Source organism: Triturus cristatus, chromosome 11 (assembly GCF_964204655.1).
Source record: "Triturus cristatus chromosome 11, aTriCri1.1, whole genome shotgun sequence".
Classification (NCBI taxonomy): domain Eukaryota; kingdom Metazoa; phylum Chordata; class Amphibia; order Caudata; family Salamandridae; genus Triturus; species Triturus cristatus.
In genome coordinates, this window is record NC_140594.1 from 144393287 (window position 1) to 144413438 (window position 20152).

The 20152-nt window shown below is 49.7% G+C and overlaps 1 protein-coding gene across 1 annotated transcript in view; it reads right to left on the reverse strand.

Annotated features, from left to right (window-relative positions):
- Window positions 1-20152, reverse strand: part of DNAH10 (dynein axonemal heavy chain 10) — a 1995301-nt gene that overhangs the window by 193078 nt on the left and 1782071 nt on the right. The window contains exons 65-66 of the mRNA XM_085636177.1: window positions 18586-18859; window positions 15591-15695 (exon numbers count right to left, since the gene is read on the reverse strand). Coding sequence (XP_085492303.1) covers window positions 15591-15695; window positions 18586-18859 — 379 coding nt within the window. The remainder of the gene's footprint in view (window positions 1-15590; window positions 15696-18585; window positions 18860-20152) is intronic.

The window sequence follows — 20152 nt, forward strand, 5'->3', positions numbered from 1 at the left end:
ACCGCAGGAAAGCGCAAAGTACCACCCCGTGGAACCACTGTGGAAACCAAGGCGACAGCCAGTCTGGAGGCACAAGCATAGGAAAGCGCTGTAAGAGAAAGAGAGAGTCTGCAACCACAGACCACACAGCAAAGGGCCACTAGCCCGGAACAGAGGAGCAACAGCAATCCACACCTCTGACCAATCAGTCAGGGAGGGCCAGAGCCCCAGAAAAAAGCAGGAGGTTGAAGGACAGGCAAAAGAACCCCCAAAGTAGAAGACCGCAGGGGGACCAGAAATTGTAACAACAAGAGAAAAGAGCAAAAGCAGGTACCCACACAGGAGAGAAACCAGCTGGAGGGGAAGTCCGACCGGAGAAAACAAAAGGACACCTATAGAAGACAAGCCACCCAGAGGGAGGCAAGCGCAGAAACCCAAACTGAGGGTCCTCGCAGAACGGGGAGGAAGGTCGGGTCGTGAAGGAATCTGCGGCTAGAATTGTCTCTACCAGATACATCGTTACCGAAGGTAAGTAACTTGTACATCTGATAAAGACTACTAGCCGCAGATTCCTTAACGTAGAATAGATACCCTAGCCATACCCAGAGGGGAGTAGGGCCTGCGAGAAAACCTCCCCGCCAGGAGAGACCCAGTGCCCCGGTAGGGAACATGGCACAAGGACAAGAAGGAAAAGGCCAGGAAAACCTAAGCCCAACCAAGGGAGAACCGCCCAACACCCCGCAGGGGCAGACAGCGCCCAAAAAGCCTCAAGAAACACAAGGACCACCTCGAACCCAGGGAGAAGAGGTAGAACCAGAGGCAGGGCCCACCTTAAGAAATACATACACAGAGATAGAAAAGAGCCGAACACACCTCGGCCACAAGCAGCAGACAAGACCGCAACGGCTCTACCGCCAACAGCACAGGCGGAAGAAGAAAGGCACCATTGCGCAAAGCCCCAGCGGAACCAGAGGCAGGGGCATAAGGGAACACATCAAGACCACAACGGTGGAGTAGAGCAAGTAGGCCTGCACGGGCATGCGCCGCCAATAGCAGGCAACATCACGGAACAGCACACCCAGGACAAGTCAGATGCCAGCCAAAGGCAGAGGCCACAGAGGGCCATGACACACCCCAAAGGAGGGGAAGGCCCAGAAACCCACACAGAGACCCACGAAAGAAGGGGGAGAAAAATCCCGGCAAAAAAGAAAGAGAGAGAGACGGAGGACGGACCCAAGTCGGCCACAAGAACACAGAAGCCAAGGAAAGCCAAATCCTCTGGAACACCATACAGAGGACCAAGACGAAACACAGTACACAAGTGCGGAATCGAACACGATGCCGCAGACAACAGGCCAGACTGGCCTAGCGACGGAGCGACAAGGAGAAGGATAGACTGAGCGTAAGCTGCTCCAAGACAGTTGGCAAGAAGATCGCACCAGCGACATACCGCGACGACACGGAGAGCAAGGAGCCCGAAAGGGGCGACCATACCTTCCCAGCATAAGACAGAGCTATGTGATAGCTACAAGTACCCCACATAGGGTAGGTCACGTCCCAAGAACATGGGAGCACCTCTTAGGAAAAAAGTTCCGCAGCAGAGGACAAAACAGAAGACCTGCAGAGAAACCGCAGATGGCTTACCAATCAGCCAATAAAGAAGACACAGAAGGCCTAATCTCAGGGCATACCGGGCTTACCAACAGCCAAAATCACAAGTCACAACAGAGCCGGACCAGCAGCCAACAGCACCAAAGGGCCAACAAAAGGACCCTAAAGGTACACCAACCACACAGAACACACAACCGGGGCTACTCGGTACTAGACCCCTGGAAACCACGGGAGAACACCTCCCAGAACACATACCGACATCCAGGTCACTGAGGAGGAGGAGGACGAAGCCCCGCAAGGAACCTCTGAATGGCAGAATCCGCAGGGGCATGAAACAAAAGAGCGCCATCGAAGGGAAGGTCAACCAGCCACTTCCTAATGTTCTCAGGGAAAACATTATCCGTCAGCCAAGCATGGCGACGGAGGGCCACTGAAGAAGCCATGGTGCGACCAAGCACCTCAGAAACGTCCAGAGCCGATCAAAGAATAAGCACCGACAGCTCCCTGCCATCCAACACATGGTGCCGCAGATCAGCGCAGGCACCCTCCTGAGAAGCGTTAGACAGAAGGGACTCTGCCGAATCCCACAAGCAAGAAGTGGCTCTGGCCAAGACACAAAGTGTGTTAAGTGCCCGCAAGGCAGCACTGGAGGAGGCAAAGATGTTTCGCCCACAGGAATCCAATCACTGGGCCTACCGAGACGGGGGAGACAACACTGATGGCAAGGAGGGAATGGCGGTCTGCAAAAGAGGGCCCCTAGTAGAAGGGTGGAAGGAAAGGCAGACAGGATCATGCGGAGCAGGACGGTGGCGGTGCAGAAGCGGCTGGGGCACCGGGTCCCCCGTGGCAGGATACCCCCAGGACCCCAAGAGAGAATTATGGAGCGAAGCCTCGAAGGGAAGAAGCAGCTCCCATCCACCAGAGCCCTGATGGAGAACCTCCAGCAAATGATCTGTGGGGAAATGGGGAGCCGGATCACCAATGCGCAGGATTCCCGCAGCCGTGGAGACAGCCCGGGCGAAGGCAGCACTCGCCTCCATAGGGCAACGCGGTGGGGAAAGCAATTCCTCCGTGGGCGACAGCTGTAAGCTAAGCTGGCCATCTCCCAGCCCAACCGGAGGAAGGAAAGGCCAAGCTCGGAACGGGGGAAGGGTGCCCGATGAGTGGGGAACCTGAGGCGCCTCCGGGGAAGACTGCGGGCGCGGGGACGGCGAAGAGCCATCCTTGGAAGACTCCGGGGAAAAAGCCACGACGCGGCATCCCGTCTCCGGAGAGGATGAAACAAACAATTGCCAAACCTCTGGAGAAGAGGGAGCGTCCAAAGACGAATCAATGACCCGATGCCGGCAAGGCGCCGTAGAGTCCGCCACCGGCGTCAGTTCAACGTTGACCGGCGCCGAAGGGGACGCCGAAATGACCTCTGCCACGATGCGCGCTGTGGGAGAACAGGGCGGGGTCGGAGCCGAAAAGACCTCAACTCGACCTCCGACGATGCAGCCGCCTGCTTGGAGAGATGAGGGGGGCCCGGGGCACGCCCCGGCCCCTAGCGGGCCCCTGCGGCGCCGCAAGGGCCAGCAGCCGCCAGCACCTGAGCGGCGTCGGTTCGGCCTCGGACAAGGCCGCCGCCTGCCCAGAGGACCGAGGGGGACTCGAGGACGAGCCTCGAGCCCCATCAACCTCCCGCGACACCACAGGGACCCCGTGGGGGTTTGCGACGAGGCAGAGGTGCCGTGGTCCGAAGGAGGGAACCCCAGAGGGCCGCACCCCAATGGCACCACATCTCCAGAACCTGGAGCCGAACCTGCCGGAGCCGCACAGCAAGGGATCCGCAGATGTCCCAGGAAGAAGAAGAGAAGATGGAGGAGCCAAAGAGGCCTGCAAGGCCGCCGCATAGGCCTCCATCTGGGCTTTGGTCGCCCCCACGAATGTCGGGTAGGATGGCGACATGCGGGGCCGCACAACCCGTGGAGAACCCGCGCCCCCCACAGGCCGAGGACCGGGCCTCGGGGACAAACTGCGACACTTACCAACAGGTGGGCGACGCCCTTGCGGCCTTGGAGAGGGACGATGCCGGATACGGAAGCGGCGGTTCTTGAAGACTTCCGCGGGGGACGGACGCGGCGACGACGCCGACCAGGACATGCGGGCCGAGAGGAGTTTCATCCGGCGCTCCATCCGGGACTTCAGCTTCATCTGCTGACAAGCCTCGCAGTCCGTGGAGTCGTGGTGCTCCCCCAAACACCACATACAGATGGGGTATGGGTCCTTCGCCGACATCTGGAGCGCACAAGACGAGCACGTCTTGAAGCCCGAAGGCATTCGCACACTGTTCACCAGAAAACGCAAAGCGTAAAAAAAGGGGGGGCCTGAAAACGCGGAAAAGAAGAAAACTGACGTCAGCGCGCCGGGGTGGGGCTTATGTGACCTCACTGACGTCACGCCCGCGGAGGCGCGCGCACAGAGATGCTGGGGAAGAAAGTTTTCCGGGTCCAGTCTCACGCCTGGGGATAATTCTACGTTAACGAATCTGCAGCTAGTAGTCTCTATCAGATTAATGGGTCAATAGACTTTTCTGAACAATATGATACAAATCAATCAACTCAGGTCCTGGCGTCATGATCGCACTCAAGGCGCCAGAGGCAGACAAGGTGACAGGCACCACAGGGTATAATACCAGCCTTCCTCACAGACATACCAGCCACACAAGGAGAACATTTTTCAAAAAAATATTTGACAAAAGGTCAGTCAAAAGTGACTGGGGGTAGCTTGTCTCTGGATCTGCGCTGACTGGCCTAGAAAGAAAAGAACTGACATCAGCGTACTGGGGCGCAGACAATGTGAACGACGCCACATGAAGCCAAACAACGCCAACAACCAGCGCGCAGGGTTACTGCTCACTAAAAAAATTCCAGATCCATTCCGACACCTGGGGATAATTCTAAGGTAAGGAATCTGTGGCTAGAAGTTGCTATTACTGCCTCTCAAATACTGAGCAAAGATCACTCACATTAGGTTGCTTGGTATATGCCACCTACTACTTAAGGTACATGTTGTTACTTGACCGGACATTCTAGAACAACACAACCCGGACCTTTAGTAACTTGAAACACAGAGTCCAATATAATAGATAGTGGCAGACATTCCCCTTGACTTTCAGACAATCTGTAAAGTCGCCCTGATATTGTAACTACTGACTACTGAATGCGCACTTCTGTGACCTAATTATCAGCTTTGCCAGATGTACCAGAAGAATGCAGGATGCCATTAGGCTTATTACCCTGCAAAAATGAGGCACCTGAATAGTAATGTCCAGGGGGATTAAAGGCATCTTCTGCTTTATGCACTGGACTCTCCCTAGTAGTGGACGATAACGATATATCTGTAAGAAACATTAGTTAGTTAGATTCCTCACCTTAGAATATCCCCAGGCGTCAGGCTAGATCCGGAAAGATTTTTCGTCAGCAATACCCTTGCGCGTCGCTAGGCGTCGTCTGCGGCTCCGCGTCCGTCGTCGACGTCGTGATCGCCGGGATGACGTCGTCGGAGTACTTAGACGCCGCCCTCGCACGCTGACGTCAGTTCTTGTACATAGCTTTCCGCGCCAGGAACGCAGAGCCATGCAAGAGACCGACACTGGTGCCATGAATCTAGGGCCCTGAAAGAGATGACCTTAACCCTAGATATCAGTTCGCAGAACGGGGAGGATGGGTGGGGCGGTGAGGAATCTAACTAACTAATGTTTCTTCCAGATATATCAATACTGAAGGTAAGTATCTTGTTCATCTGAAAGAAACACGTTAGTTAGATTCCTCACCTTAGAATAGATACCCCAGCAATACCAACCCCGGTGGTGGGTCTGCGAACCAAGATCACACCAGGAAGTCCTGGAGAACGGAACGGCCAAAGAAGCCGTCTCTCCGGACTTGGCTGTCTAGGCAATAATGCTTGGCAAACGTGAGCAGCGAGGCCCACGTTGCTGCCTGACAAATGTCCTGCAAAGGGACTCCCCGTCCCAGGGCAGTAGTAGCCACTGTGGCCCGAGTAGAATGGGCCCTCAGCCCCACAGGAGGTTCCTTCTTAGCTAAGGAATAACAGGCCTTAATGCACAAAACGACCCACCGAGAGATGGTTCGCTTGTGCACCGCCCACCCCTTCTTAGCGCCCACGTAGCCAACAAAGAGTTGGTCATCCACCCGGAACAGTTTTGGGCGATCCAGATAGAAGGAGAGCGCACCTTTTGGGTCCAGGCGGTGAAGCCTCTCTTCCTCTTTAGAGGGATGCGGAGGCAGAAAGAAGGTGAGCAATATAACAGACTGGCCGATGTGAAAAGCAGTTACCACCTTAGGGAGAAAGGAAGGACGAGTCCTGAGAAGAACCTTGTCCGGATGGACAGAAAGGAAAGGAGGCTTAGAAGATAGAGCCTGGAGCTCACTCACCCTTCTAGCAGAGGTGATGGCAACCAGGAGACAGTCTTAAGAGTCAGAAGACGAAGGGGACAATTATGAAGTGGCTCAAAGGGAGCGCACATCAGATAGGTCAACACTAGGTTCAAATCCCACTGAGGCATTACGAAAGGGACAGGAGGAAACATGTGAGTAATGCCCTTTAAGAATCGAGAAACAACAGGGGATTTAAAAAGAGAAGGCTGATCAGGAAGCCGTAAGAAAGCAGAAATAGCTGAAAGGTATCCCTTGAGGGTGCCCAGAGCAGAGCCCTGCTGGGCCAGGGAAAGAAGAAAGAGGAGAACCTCAGAAAGAGGGGCGGAAAGGGGATCCACAGCCTTTGCTGTGCACCATGCCACAAATTTGTTCCACTTGCAGGAGTACACCGATTTTGTGGAGGGACGCCTGGCTGCCAGAATAACATTACAGACTTCAGGAGGCAAGTCAAATGGCATCAACTGTCGCCGCTCAATCTCCACGCATGGAGGAGGAGGCTGGACAGGTTCGGGTGGAGGACCGTCCACTGCTGCTGTTACAAAAGGTCCCCCTGAAGAGGCAGTCAAATCTGGGGATCGATCGATAGACTGAGTAGCTCGGGATACCAGTATCTTCGTGCCCAATTCAGAGTCACAAGGATGACTCGGGCCCGGTCGCACCTGATCTTCTTCTGCACTCTGGGCAGAAGTGGTATAGGTGGAAAGGCGTACAACAGACAGCAAGTCCGCTCGCGACGAAAAGCGTCTCCGAGCCAGTGCCGCCTTGGAAATTCCAACGCGCAGAACTGATGACATTGCACGTTCTCTTCGGTGGCAAATAGATCTAACCAAGGCTCTCCCCACTGCCGAAAGAGGCCTTGCGCCACGTCCGAGTTCAGATGCCATTCGTGATCCATCATGCACCGGCGGCTGAGTTCATACACCCTGGCGTTCAGAGAGCCCGCCAGGTGTTAAACACCAGGGTGATGCCCTGATGTTTCAGCCATGTTCAGAGGCGCAGAGCCTCCTGACAAAGGGTCCACGACCCCACCCGCCCTGTTTGTTGCAATACCACATGGCGGTGGTGTTGTCCATGAACACCTGCAATACACTTCCCCGAACAGAGGGAAGGAATGCCTTCAGTGCAAGTCGGATCGCCCGCAGCTCCAATAGGTTGATATGGAGCCGGGACTCCGCCGGAGACCATAGGCCTCTGATCTCCGCCTCTCCCATGTGGCCCCCCCAGCAGGATGCAGGAGGCCATCAGGCCTAGTAGCCGCAGCACCAACCTGACCGAAACCCGGGATAAAGGCTGAAAGATCGGAATCAGAGCCTGAATATCCCGAATCCGCTGTTCTGGAGGATAGACCCGAAACTGCGCCGATGAAAAGGAGCTTCTGGGAGGGACTCAGATGCGACTTCGGCACGTTGATGGAAAACCCCAGCAAATGCAGGAGGTCGGCCGTAGTCTGGAGGTGGGAGACGACTGCCTGGGGCGAGCCCCCCTTCAACAACCAGTTGTCGAGATAGGGGAAGACTGGAACCCCTAATCTGCGCAGATGAGCTGCGACCACCGCTATCACTTTCGTGAACACCCGAGGGGCACTGGTGAGGCCGAAGGGGAGCACGGTAAACTGAAAGTGCTTGTGGCCTACCGTGAACCGCAGGTAACGCTGGTGGGCCAGCAGGATGGGGATGTGGAAATAAGCGTCCTGCAAGTCCAACGCTACCATCCAGTCTCCAGGTCTAGGGCAGCCAGAACCTGAGCTAAGGTGAGCATCTTGAACTTCTCCTTTCGGAGGAAGGTGTTGACGCTCCTGAGGTCCAAGATAGGGCGTAGGCCCCCTTTGCCCTAGAAAGTAGTGGGAATAACAACCCGATAACAACCCGACCTACTTCTGGGCCGGGAACGCCTTCGATGATCCCTTGGCCAAGAGGGCCGTAACTTCCTCCTGCAGAAGTTGCAAGTGATCCCCCGACATGCGGCGGCACTGCGGTGGCATGGCTGGAGGGGTCGCCTCAAAGGGGAGGTAGTAGCCCCTTCGGACGATTTGCAGCACCCACCTGTCCGATGTGATGGTACGCCAGTGGAGCAGGTGATGGCGAACTCTGCCTCCCACTGGCGTTGAATGGGCCTGAAGAACAAGTTACTTAACTTCTGTAACGCTTTTTCTGGTGGATACAGTATCTGCCTGTGGATTCCTCACCTTGTGAATATCCCCTGCGCCAGCAACGTTCGGAAACTTTTGTAGCAGTCCACGCCGATGGGGTCGAAGACGACGTCACAGAGACACGGCTCCGTTCGCGTCTCCGCTGACGTCACCGGCTCCATAAGAAGACCTCGTCGGCGTGATGACGTCAGTTCCGCCCCTTTTTTCCGTGCCTTCGAGGCACACGGACGGACTGACAGCAATATATACACATTATACACAGTACATATTATGCAAAGCAACCAACACAGTGTGGAGAATAAGTAGAAAGGCAAAAGAAATAACACAATGCCTTTGACAGTAACAAATACATTTTGAAACATCATTAATAGAATCGTAGGTATAGAAGGATGGACAACGGGGAGGCGGGTGGGCCAGTGAGGAATCCACAGGTAGATACTGTATCCACCAGAAAAAGCGTTACCGAAGGTAAGTACCTTGTTCTTCTGATGGATGGATCTGCCAGTGGATTTCTCACCTTGTGAATAGATTCCACAGCAGTCCCCACTCCCGGAGGAGGGTGTCCACCCTTCTATACCAAAAAGTCCTGAAGGACAGAACGTGCAAAGTGTCCGTCCCTCCTCACCTCGGTATCTAAGCAGTAATGCTTCGTGAAAGTGTGGAGGGAGGCCCAAGTTGCCGCTCTACAAATGTCCTCCACAGGAACACCTCTAGATAAGGCAGATGTAGAAGACTTTGCCCTGGTAGAATGAGCCCTTATACCCTATGGAGGTTCCTTACCGGCCAAAGAGTAACAGATCTTAATGCACAAGATAATCCATCTGGAAAGAGTGCGCTTGTGCACCGCTCTGCCTTTCCTGCAGCCAATGAAGCCCATGAAGAGCTGGTCATCCACTCAAAAGTCTTTAGTTCTATCGCGGTAAAAACTCACTGTCCTTTTAGGGTCCAAGCGGTGAAGCCGCTCCTCCTCCTTGGAAGGGTGAGGGGGAGGATAGAAGGTAGAAAGGGTCATGGACTGCCCCAGATGGAAAAGAGTTACCACCTTAGGCAGAAAAGCAGCCCTGGTCCGGAGTACCATTCTTTCAGCATGAATGGTAAAGAACGAGGGTTTCGAACACAGAGCTTGACGCTCACTTACCCTCCTTGCCGAGGTAATGGCAATGAGAAAAACTGTTTTAAAAGACAATAGCCTTAAGGGACACTTATGCAACGGTTCAAAGGGAGAACCCATCAAGTAAGTTAAGACAAGATTTAAGTCACATTGAGGCACAATAAATAGAGTGGGCGGATATTTGTTGGTAAGGCCCTTAATGAACCGTAACACAATAGGTGATTTAAACAAGGATGGCTGATCCGGCAAGCAAAGGAATGCCGACAAAGACGATAAATAACCCTTCACAGTAGCTACAGCAAAACCCTGCTGAGCTAGAGAGAGAGCAAACTGAAGGATGATGGATAAATGAGCCCTCAAAGGGTCAATAGACTTCTCCCCACACCAATGGACAAATTTGGACCACCTATAGGAATATATAGACTTGGTGGGGTGACGCCTGGCAGACAAAATCACGTCCACCACCTCAGACGGGAGAGAAACTGCCCCTGCGACTGTGAGAGGAGGTCTGCCCTGAGAGGGAGACGGAGCGGAGGGCACGAGGAGAGGTGGAGAAGATCTGTATACCACACCCTTCTTGGCCAATCCGGGGCGATCAATATGACTTGGGTCCGGTCTTATCGAATCTTCCTCAGAAGCCGAGGAATCAAGGGTATGGGAGGAAATGCGTAAAGGAGATGCGAGTCCCATCTCAACTGAAACGCGTCCCCCAAAGCTCCCTGCAATGGATACTGGAGACTGTAGAATGACGGGCAGTGAGCGTTCTCGTGAGTGGCAAACAGATACACCCGAGGAGTTCCCCACGTCCGAAAGACGTGACGAACCACCTCCGGATGGAGCCTCCACTTGTGGTCGGCAGAAAACTGCCGACTGAGACTGTCTGCACGCACGTTCAGAACTCCCGCCAGATGATTTGCCATCAGACAAATCTGACGATCCTGAACCCAGGACCAGAGACGCAGAGCTTCTCTGCAGAGACAATGCGACCCCACTCCTCCCTGCTTGTTGACATACCACATCGCGGTAGTGTTGTCCGTCAGGACTTGACAACTTCTAAGAAGGGGGACCCCTTACAAGTAATGAAGGCAGGTATAGCAGGGGAGATAAGGACAACCAACAACAAGAGATGCCAGAATTGTTCAAGGAGACCCTTGAGAAGGGTCCTAGTACTTACAAACACACACCGGTGTGTGTTTGTAAGTACTAGGACCCTTCTCAAGGGCCTTTTTGAACAATTCTGGCAGGTAATCTCTTGTTGTTGGTTGTCCATCAGGACTTGAACCGACTGACCGCGAAGGGAAGGGAGGAAGGCCTTGAGTGCCAAAAGTATCGCCCGCAACTCCAAAAGGTTGATGTGAAGCAACCTTTCCTCTGGAGACCAAAGACCCTTGATCTCCAGATCCCCCAGATGAGCACCCCACCCTAAAGTGGATGCATCCGTTATCACTGTGGCCACCGATGGAGGTAGATGGAAGGGCTTTCCTTGGAACAGATTGCCCTCCACGCTCCACCAAGACAGATCTGCTGCAGCTTCTCAGGAAATCCTCACAGACTCCCTGAGATCCCCGTTGTGATGATACCACTGCCTGCGAAGGCACCACTGGAGCGCCCTCATGTGCCAGTGTGCATGGTTGACCAACAGAATGCAGGAAGCAAACAGACAGAGCAGACGAAGGACCTTCAGGACTGGAATGACCGCTCCATTGTAAAACAAAGGAATCATTTATTGTATGTCGAGAATCCTTTGTGGAGGTGGGAATGCTCGACACACAGTAGTGTCCAGTACCGCCCCTATGAACAGATTGCGCTGAGTGGGCACCAGGTGAGATTTGGGCACGTTTATCGAGAAACCCAATTTGTACAACAGCTGAGTTGTAACCTGCAGATGATGAAGCACCTTCTCTGGCGACTCCGCTTTGATCAGCCAGTCATCCAGATAGGGGAAAACTGGAATCCTCAACCTTCTGAGATGGGCTGCCACCACTGCCAGCACCTTGGTGAAGACTCGAGGTGCAGTAGTAAGACCAAACGGGAGAACCGCAAACTGATAATGTTGCGACCCTACCGTAAAAGCGAGATACTGCCTGTGCGACTCCAGGATTGGAATATGAAAATACTGCAAGTCGATCGACACCATCCAGTCCTCCTGTTGCAGCGCTTGAAGAACCTGCGCAAGGGTGAGCATCTTGAACTTTCCTGCTTCAGAAAAAGGTTCAACATCCTGAGATCCAGGATTGGACGCAGCCTGCCACCCTTCTTGGGTATCAGGAAATACCGGGAGTAGCATCCCTGACCTCTTTCCAGCTCTGGAACCACCTCTATCACACCTTTTTTCAGTAATGTTAGGACTTCCTACTGCAGGAGGAGAAGGTGGTCCTCCGAGCAAGCACCTTGGCAAGGAGGGTAATTTGGAGGGAATTCCCGAAAGGGAAGAGCATACCCATTTTCCACAAAATTTAGAACCCAAAGGTCTGTAGTGACCGATTCCCAATCTTGCAGAAAATGGGAAAGCCGACCCCCCACAGGACCAACATGATCCAGAATGGTGGATCTAGGGCTGCTTTGCAGTGGTAGGAGGGAGGGAGGGAGGTAGAGGAGGAGGAGAAGGAGTGCTGACAACCTCGTGGACGACGTCTGTTCCTGCCCCTGTAGGTCTTATACAGGGTATTTTGCTGCTGCTGAGGCTGCCTGTAGGTCCGAAAGGACGGCCTCCCAAAACCTCTGTACCTTCTGAAAGAGGAACCTCTAGGCTGCGCCTGCAGGCCCAGAGACTTAGCTGTGGCTTTGCTGTCCTTGAACCTTTCCAAGGCTGCATCTGCTTTCTTTCCAAACAGTCCAGAACCATCAAAGGGTAGATCTAGAAGTGTTGCCTGCACACCTAGAGAGAACTCCGACGACTTAAGCCAAGCACTTCTTCTTGTGGCAACCGAGGAGCCCATGATCCTGGCAACAGAGTCCGCAGTGTCCAAACCACTCTGAATAACCTGTCGTGCAGCTGCTTGAGTGTCCGACAAGACCTCATTAAAATTCTGTCTGTCTTCCTCAGACAATTTAGGAGCCAGCTGTTTTGCAGAATCCATCAGGGCGTGGATGTAACGGCCCAAAAGGCAGGTAGCATTTGTGGACTTCAAGGTCATACTTGCCGAGGAGAACACTTTCTTGGCCGACTGGTCATGCTTTTTTGACTCTCTATCACTAGGAACTTGAGGAAAAGCTTCAGAAGACTTCTTCGAACAGGCAGCTTGAACCACCAGACTCTCAGGAGAAGGATGGGATGTTAGGAAGTCCGGATCTCCTGGAGCCGCCATGTACCTCCTAGCAACAGATTTAGACACTGCTGGAGCCGAATAGGGCTTACGCCAAACCTCCATAACTGGCTCAGTGATTGCATCATTAAAAGGAAGCAAAGGTTCTACCACAGTGGAGGAGGAATGAAGAGCCTCCGTCAAGATGTTGGACTTAAATTCAGCCATTGGGAGCTGCAAGTCTAAGAGCTCCGCTGCCTTCCTTATGACTGTATGGTAAGGAACCACATCCTTAGAGGGAGCATCTGAAGGAGGAGAAAGCTCCCATTCTGGGGACATATCAAGGCCACTTGCCTCCTTTAAGTTTTCAAATAAGTCATCTGACTCTTGAAGTTCACCCTCTTCCATTTCTTCTGCCCGATACCTCTGCTCTTCCAAAATCAACTGCGCCTCCTGCCTGGATCTTATCCTCAGAACCGGCGTCGGCGGCGCCACACACGACTCCGACAGAGCCGGCGTCTAACACGGATCCAGAGGCACAGTTTGAGCCGAGCGAGGTCGAGCTGGAGCCGGAGATGAAGGGAACGGTGTCGATGTCTTCGGCGCCGGGAAATGCCAGGACGGCGCCGCTGGAAGGAATGGCATAAAGGGAGCCTGAGCATAGGCCTGAGGAACCCCCAAATTAAAGGCCATTGGATTCATAGACGCCAGGACGCTTACCCTTGTCGGAGCGGAGTCTTGGTTGGCACACACACGTGTTGCCAAGTGATTATAAGGAACCCTGTCCTTTGAGATATGTATTTATGATTATTTGAAGGATCTTTGCTGTCCATTTTTGTACTGGCGTCATTTACCTGGATTAAAATCCTGTTTTAAATGAGAATTTTGAATACAATTTTAGTTCCAGTCTGTGTACCGACAAGGCTGTTATTTGAATAAACCGTATTTTGGTTTATCTTATTGAACGCTTATATCCTGTGTGGTGGATTATTTCCTGTTCTTTTTGCCCTGAAGAGTCAGAGTTTGACATTTACTCTGATGAAACACGTGTCGGCTGGCTGTTTTTTGTTCTTGCCTGATGACCTATTAAAGAAAATACAAGGATTCCTACGCTGAAGTATCTTCATGTCATACCGAAGACACACTTACTTTGTGTAACTGATTATTGTATGAGTGCCCGGGACTTGCCCTATTCGTTTATGTGTTGGAATTTTCCCTCACTGATTGAGGGGTTTTAGGGTCTTCCCCTCCCTGTTAGCACCGTACTCATAACATTATTTTCATTGGTAATTCCATTGCGTATATTTGGGTAGAGCGCCATTTTCTTCCTGTACATAAAAACCCTTTCTTTTGTATACATTGGACCCATGGGAACCGAAGGCGCACCAGAGGGGTACATTGCTCTTGAAAAGACACCATACATGGCATTCAAGTAATGCGATGGGTCTTGACCCGGGCCAGGGAAAGGTGAATAAGGGCTCGATAAAGGCTCAGGCTGAGGCATTACTGGACTAGTGCCAATCGGTGCCGACGGTGGAGCCAATGGAGTCGAAGACTCGTCAGGTAACGGAGCCTCTTCCACCGGAGCTGGAGAATGCGTCGGCGTCGGGGATGGAGCCGGAGCTGGAGAACGCTCCGGAGGAGCTGCAGGCGAAGCCAGACAAACAGGTGAAGCCGGATTCGAAGTCGAAGGAGAAACATAGTCCTTACGACGCCGAGGAACTGGAGAAGTCGATTTTGGAGCCGTCTCCTTATCTGAACGGCGTTGAGAGCCGTGCCTCTTCTTCTTCTTATGCTTCTTTGATCTTGAAGCATGACCCGACGTCGATTTCGAACCCGACCACGACCTCGACCTGGACCTGGACCTCGATCGCCTTCGACCTCTCTTCTCCTTCCTCATCTTCGCTATGAACAGCTTGACCTCTCTCTCCTTTAAAGCCTTCGGGTTCATCTTACGGCAGCAAGAGCACCCTTCGACGTCATGATCCGATGACAGGCACCAGACACAATCTTCGTGCGGATCCGTGATGGACATATGTTCTCCGCACTCTCTACAGGGCTTGAACCCTGACTTCCTCGACGACATCTTCAGGAAAGAAGCAAGAGAGGACCAGAAACAATCCAGAAAAACAAAGTAACCAGACAAGATACGGAGAGTCCCAGAAATCGTTAGCGTCGACGGCGCAGTAAAAAGGGAACTGACGTCATCACGCCGACGAGGCTCTCTTATGGCTCCAGTGACGTCAGTGGAGCCGCATGTGGAGCCGTGCTATTGTGACGTCGTCCTCGTCGGCGTGGAGAGCTACGAAAAAATTCCGAATGTTGCTGGCGCAGGGGATATTCACAAGGTGAGGAATCCACTGGCAGATGTATCCATCAGAAATAACAGTCATTTTTGTTTTCCTTGATTGGCACTTTTTTCAGACCATGCCAAGAAAACCTGGCAATTTCAAACGTCATGGTGGCATTCTAAGCACCATATACACGGACATCCAATTTTTGACATTTTCATCTGCACTTAGCTTTTCACAGTAAAGGCCTCCTTTGCATTTCAGGAGCTCAAAGAAAAAAAAGGTTCAATAAAGTCAAACGTCTGTGACCATTAGAACTGTTGGACATGGCCCCTCTGCTTGGTCCAGAGTCATTAAACCGGAATGCAAATAAGAAAACTGAAGTGGTTAGATGTGAGCCAGTCATTTATTCATTAGGATGATGCCATGTTTGGTTGGTGTGGTTTGTGTGATATCCTCTTACAGAAATGAAAATCCCTGTGCAGTGGTTCCTGGGAGCCAGAAGACAAGCTACTTTTAAAGATAGGGAATCCGTAGCATTAACCATTAGAATACATTTTGACACTAGAATTTGTAGACAAGGAAAGAGATAAGAGTGTCAGAAAATTAGTTTGAAATCGACAGATTCACAAGAGATGTGACTAATTGTTGCAGCGGATGGTAGGGCTAAAAAACACAAAAGTTGTGTATCAACAAAACATGTCAAATGTTTAGAGACGGTTTCCAGAAAATTGATTTGTGTGATCTGTTACTTTAGTTTGTTACCTTTCAAAAAGAATTCAAGTTCATCTTGTGGCACTCTGTTGTCTGCTTGTTCGATCTTGATTGTCATGTTGAATGAAAACAGTAACTTATGTTTTTCAAATAACCCTACAAATAGAACAAAAATAAACTTTAGTTAAACTTCCATTTATAGGCTGACAGCAGCCTTAAAGAGGCTATTTCATACAACATATAAATATCTCTAGATTGGAATAGGACAGGTAGAAACTATTATTGTCAAATGTATTTCATTGATGGGTACTTTTTTACAGGTCTATCCAGGCTTGAAGCATCCTTGTATGCTTGGTTGCCATCAATGATACATTGGTACATAAGCAAGGATCCAGCCATGATGGGTCACATAAGCTGGAACAACAAGTTACTTGCCTTCTGTAAAGGTCTTTCAAATCAACATCATTACTCCTGCAGATTACACACTTGGCACAAAGGAGAGGGTTTAAAGTGAGGATTCTGTGGGAGTTAATATCCATTACACGTTCTGTTTCAATAACACAGTAAATGAGTGTTATATTATGATTTCAAGGTGGAGAATTAAAAGTGATCACTCCTAAAACTAAAAATGCATTTATAAATGTATGGCCAAGATCTGTACTACCACTAAAGGAAAATGCACACACTATGTAGACCTTTGCACAATGCTTAGTTTGCCCTTATTCCAATTGTTTCTTAATTAGTTAGCCTAACCAAAAGTGTTCAACAATTCAAAATGTGCATAAACTGGGAGGAAGGAAGCACACTGTCTGGCCTAATAGCAGTATTTTTCGCCCAGATGCAATATGATTGTTGCAGGGAAAGATAACAGTTATGTAAAAAATTGTCAATAGTTCTGGATTTTTGTTTGGAAAGGTTTGGTAATTGATGGCTTTGGGTATGTTGCTCCCAACTGTCCTACAAAAAAGCCCATCCTGAAGCAACATCTTGGGCTACAATATAGTGGAAGCTGGGAGTTGGGAACCATTCCTAAACAGACTGCATGAACAGAATTAAGCTGCACTCTCAAAGAACACTTTTATTAAAGTGAGTCAGAAGATGAAGTTTAGCCTGTAAATAGTGAACTAAAAAAGCATACACAGCAAAGTATTGCAGACAAGATGTTTTTGACAAAGCCCAGTATTTCCTTGAACCTTGAAGAAAGCCTCTGTGCTTCCAGCTTTACTTTGGGAATAAAGGAGTTGATTCATGGCCTACTTTCACTCTGCAATTCTTAATATAATTTTTGAGGTATTGATGACATGAGTTCTTCCAGACAGCTAAACCTTTCTGTGGCCAAACCTAAAAGCCTTATGGTAAAATCAATAATGGCATCTCGCCTGCAGCATGTTTTGCTGTCTTAGGGTTTCCTTTGACAATCCTGAACTACTTGAGCATTATATTCAGGCACCTACGCCTACTAGACTTTAAGGAGGCTTGGCTTGATCCTTCGATTTCTGTCAAGAAGGGTTGCCTTGGTGAGAAATCAATGGAGTCATCAAACACAATACTCTTTTCTATAGCGCACTACATAATGTTAGGAGAAAATAGGAAGATCATTTGTTTCCCGATACAGATATTGATGGTAATAATAATCAATCACCGACAGCAAGGGCAGACCTTCAAGTAATTCATTGGATGAATATTTAGGGTGGCGGGTAGTAAACTCCGGCTCACGGCCGACCGGAGGTAAGTACATAAATAAATAAATATTCATTGTGCATGCTCAAACGCCAAATGGCAATGCAGCGCAGGCAATTACATTTGTTTGATTTATTTATTTATTTATTTATTTACATTACTCTGATCGGCCGTGAGCTGGAGTTTTCTACCCCCCACCCTGCCCCTCCCCTCCCCCGCCCCACAGCACTCCCTCCAGGAGTCGCTACTGGTGCATCATAGAATTTCAAATCAAGGTTACGTATATCACAGAATACAAAAAACAACCATAATAGTGAAAGAACAACTGTGACATGAAAGATGCACACCAGTGAGGCAACACATGACCACAATATAGACACCTGCTGTACAAAATCTTAGTTCCAGGTTCCAAGAGTAAATGTAAAAACATGCAGCATCAATGTTCATGGAAACTTAATTAGTTTACATAACTAAATGATAGCAACAGGCATCTCGTAATTGTACAGCATTATAATATTTGTACCGTTTTCAATCTAGAATTGATTGCAATGCGCTAGTCTGCTTACAATCGACAACAACTTTATTTAACAATCCTCTCTTCCTATTGCAAGATATTTATCTCCCACCTAGGAGCAGCACTTAGTAATTATGTTGTAATTATGATGCTGAACTAATATGCCTACAGTATTTTAACAACATTAAACTATCCTCTGTCACGTGATACAGTATAAGGATTATTTAAGCACACATCATAGATGTCTATTTCCCAAAATACCAAGGATTGTAGAAGTGACCTCGCAAACCTACCAACAACAGAATACAACACAAGGTAGACACTTTGTCACATTAGCTCCGCAAGAATCTTTTAGTTTCTGCTGAAGTGCTGGGGGATGGTGAGTGAGTGGCAAAAACAAAAGTTGAACGAGGTACTTAAAGCCATGTTATCGTTTGGAAAACCTTCAGTTAACTTTGAAAAGCCTGATACTTACATTGCAACCTTCCTCAGTTTTAACTATGTATTTCTAAAGAAGGTTTATGGGTTTTTTTTTGCAGAGTTTTATATAGCGCGAACTTGACCCGAATCCAATCAGGTATCAGAGCGCTTTACATAGCACCAGTTACGTTACACGAGGACGCACATTCATGTTTTGTTGTTGTTAGGCACCGGGAGATTCAATGATGTTTAGTGTCATTGCCGAGACTCGAACCCAGTTCCCCAGGTCCGAAGTCGAGCGCCCTAGCCGTTAGGCCAACTCCTCTCCCTCTCTGGCCTCAAATCTAATTTACTCTTATATTATGAAGGTTATTAAGAATACACTACTATCCAAAATAGGAACTAGGAACAATTAGCGGCATCCACACTCACCTGTGCAGCCATAGTTGTACACATTGAACGTCAGAGTGTCCATGATGTTCTTAAGTCTTCTGCTCAGAATGGCATCGGGTAAAGACTTTCGTAGAGAGAAACCGAAGACGGCCAGGAAAGAGGACAACGAGTACTGATACATTGAGTTTACCAAAGCCATCTCAGATAAAACAAAGAACAGGATGCCCCCTCTCTTGGCAGCTGGTCGGTAACCATCCCTCAGCCTGTCAATGTCGATTGCTGTTGTAGCTGCCAATGCCAGTTTTTCCGACACCTAATATGTGAAGAAAGGCAAAAGGAGAATCCATTTCAAACATGCTTTATCAGTTAATTTGTCACTAGTCATTCAAAATCATGAGAATCCCCTTTTCTCAAAAAGGTGAACGCTGAGTGCCATCAAGGACAACTGAGTGACATCACTTGATCACTTGGCAGTACACATACCTGCACTTACACAAACGCATAAACAGCCCGCTCACTCACAATATTTTGAATCATTAATTGTTTGCATATATCAATGAAGTTATCCTTGGACCATGTATCGACAATAATGCAGATGTTCCTCGTATGCACAGAAATAATCATTATTTTGTTAAAGATAAGGAGGTAGATACTATCTTCGGACTGCATCCCTCATACCAGCTCTCATTTGAGGAGCACTTTCCTAGAGCACATTGTAAAGTAGAGGAAGAGTGACCCTAAAGCTGACGCTTGTCATTGAAGTGCTAGCTGCTGGTGTATGAACATGTACACTTTACTGTGCCCTATACTTTGTAACTGCTTAGCTGAAGGGGGCAGGTGTACTATTGTACAACTACACATATTTAAGAGTTTTTATTGAAGACATAAGGCTTAAAGTGGCATTGTAGATGTATCAACAACATGGTCCAAGATAAACAATGCATAACACCAATCGTGCTAATTAAAAGAGGCTTTTAATGAAGAACAAGTTATTCACCGTCAGTAAAGCCTTATACGGTAGAAACTCTATGTAGACACAGATCCCTTCCCTTATAATCATCCCCAGGCGTCAGGCTGGATCCAGAAACTTTTAATGAGCAGTAGGTGGCTTCATTTGGCTCTGCGTGGCGTCGTCCATGCTAGAAGTGACGTGCATGGTGCCTATATAGGCGCCATCCCAGCGCGTATACTTCAGTTTCTTTTCATGTTTTTCCATGCCAGAAGCACAAAGACGGGAGTAGAACTGATCACTGATGTGTGAAACTAGGTCCCTGAAGGGGGAACAGCTCTGAATCTAAAAAAGAGAGGGAAGGATGGGTGGGTCAGTAAAGAATCTGCGGCTGCATAGTCTCTACCAGGCAAAACGTTACCGAAGGTAAGTAACTTGTTCATCTGATAGAAACTTTTAGCTGCAGATTCCTTACCTTAGAATGATACCCAAGCAATATCTCCCCAGCGGTGGGTCTGCAAAACAAAAATTCACACTAGAAAGTCCAGCAGGACTGGATGGGCAAAGTGTCCATCCTACGGACCTGACTATCCATGCAGTAGTGCTTGGTAAATGTGTTCAGAGATGCCCACGTTCCTGCCTGGCAGATGTCCTGTA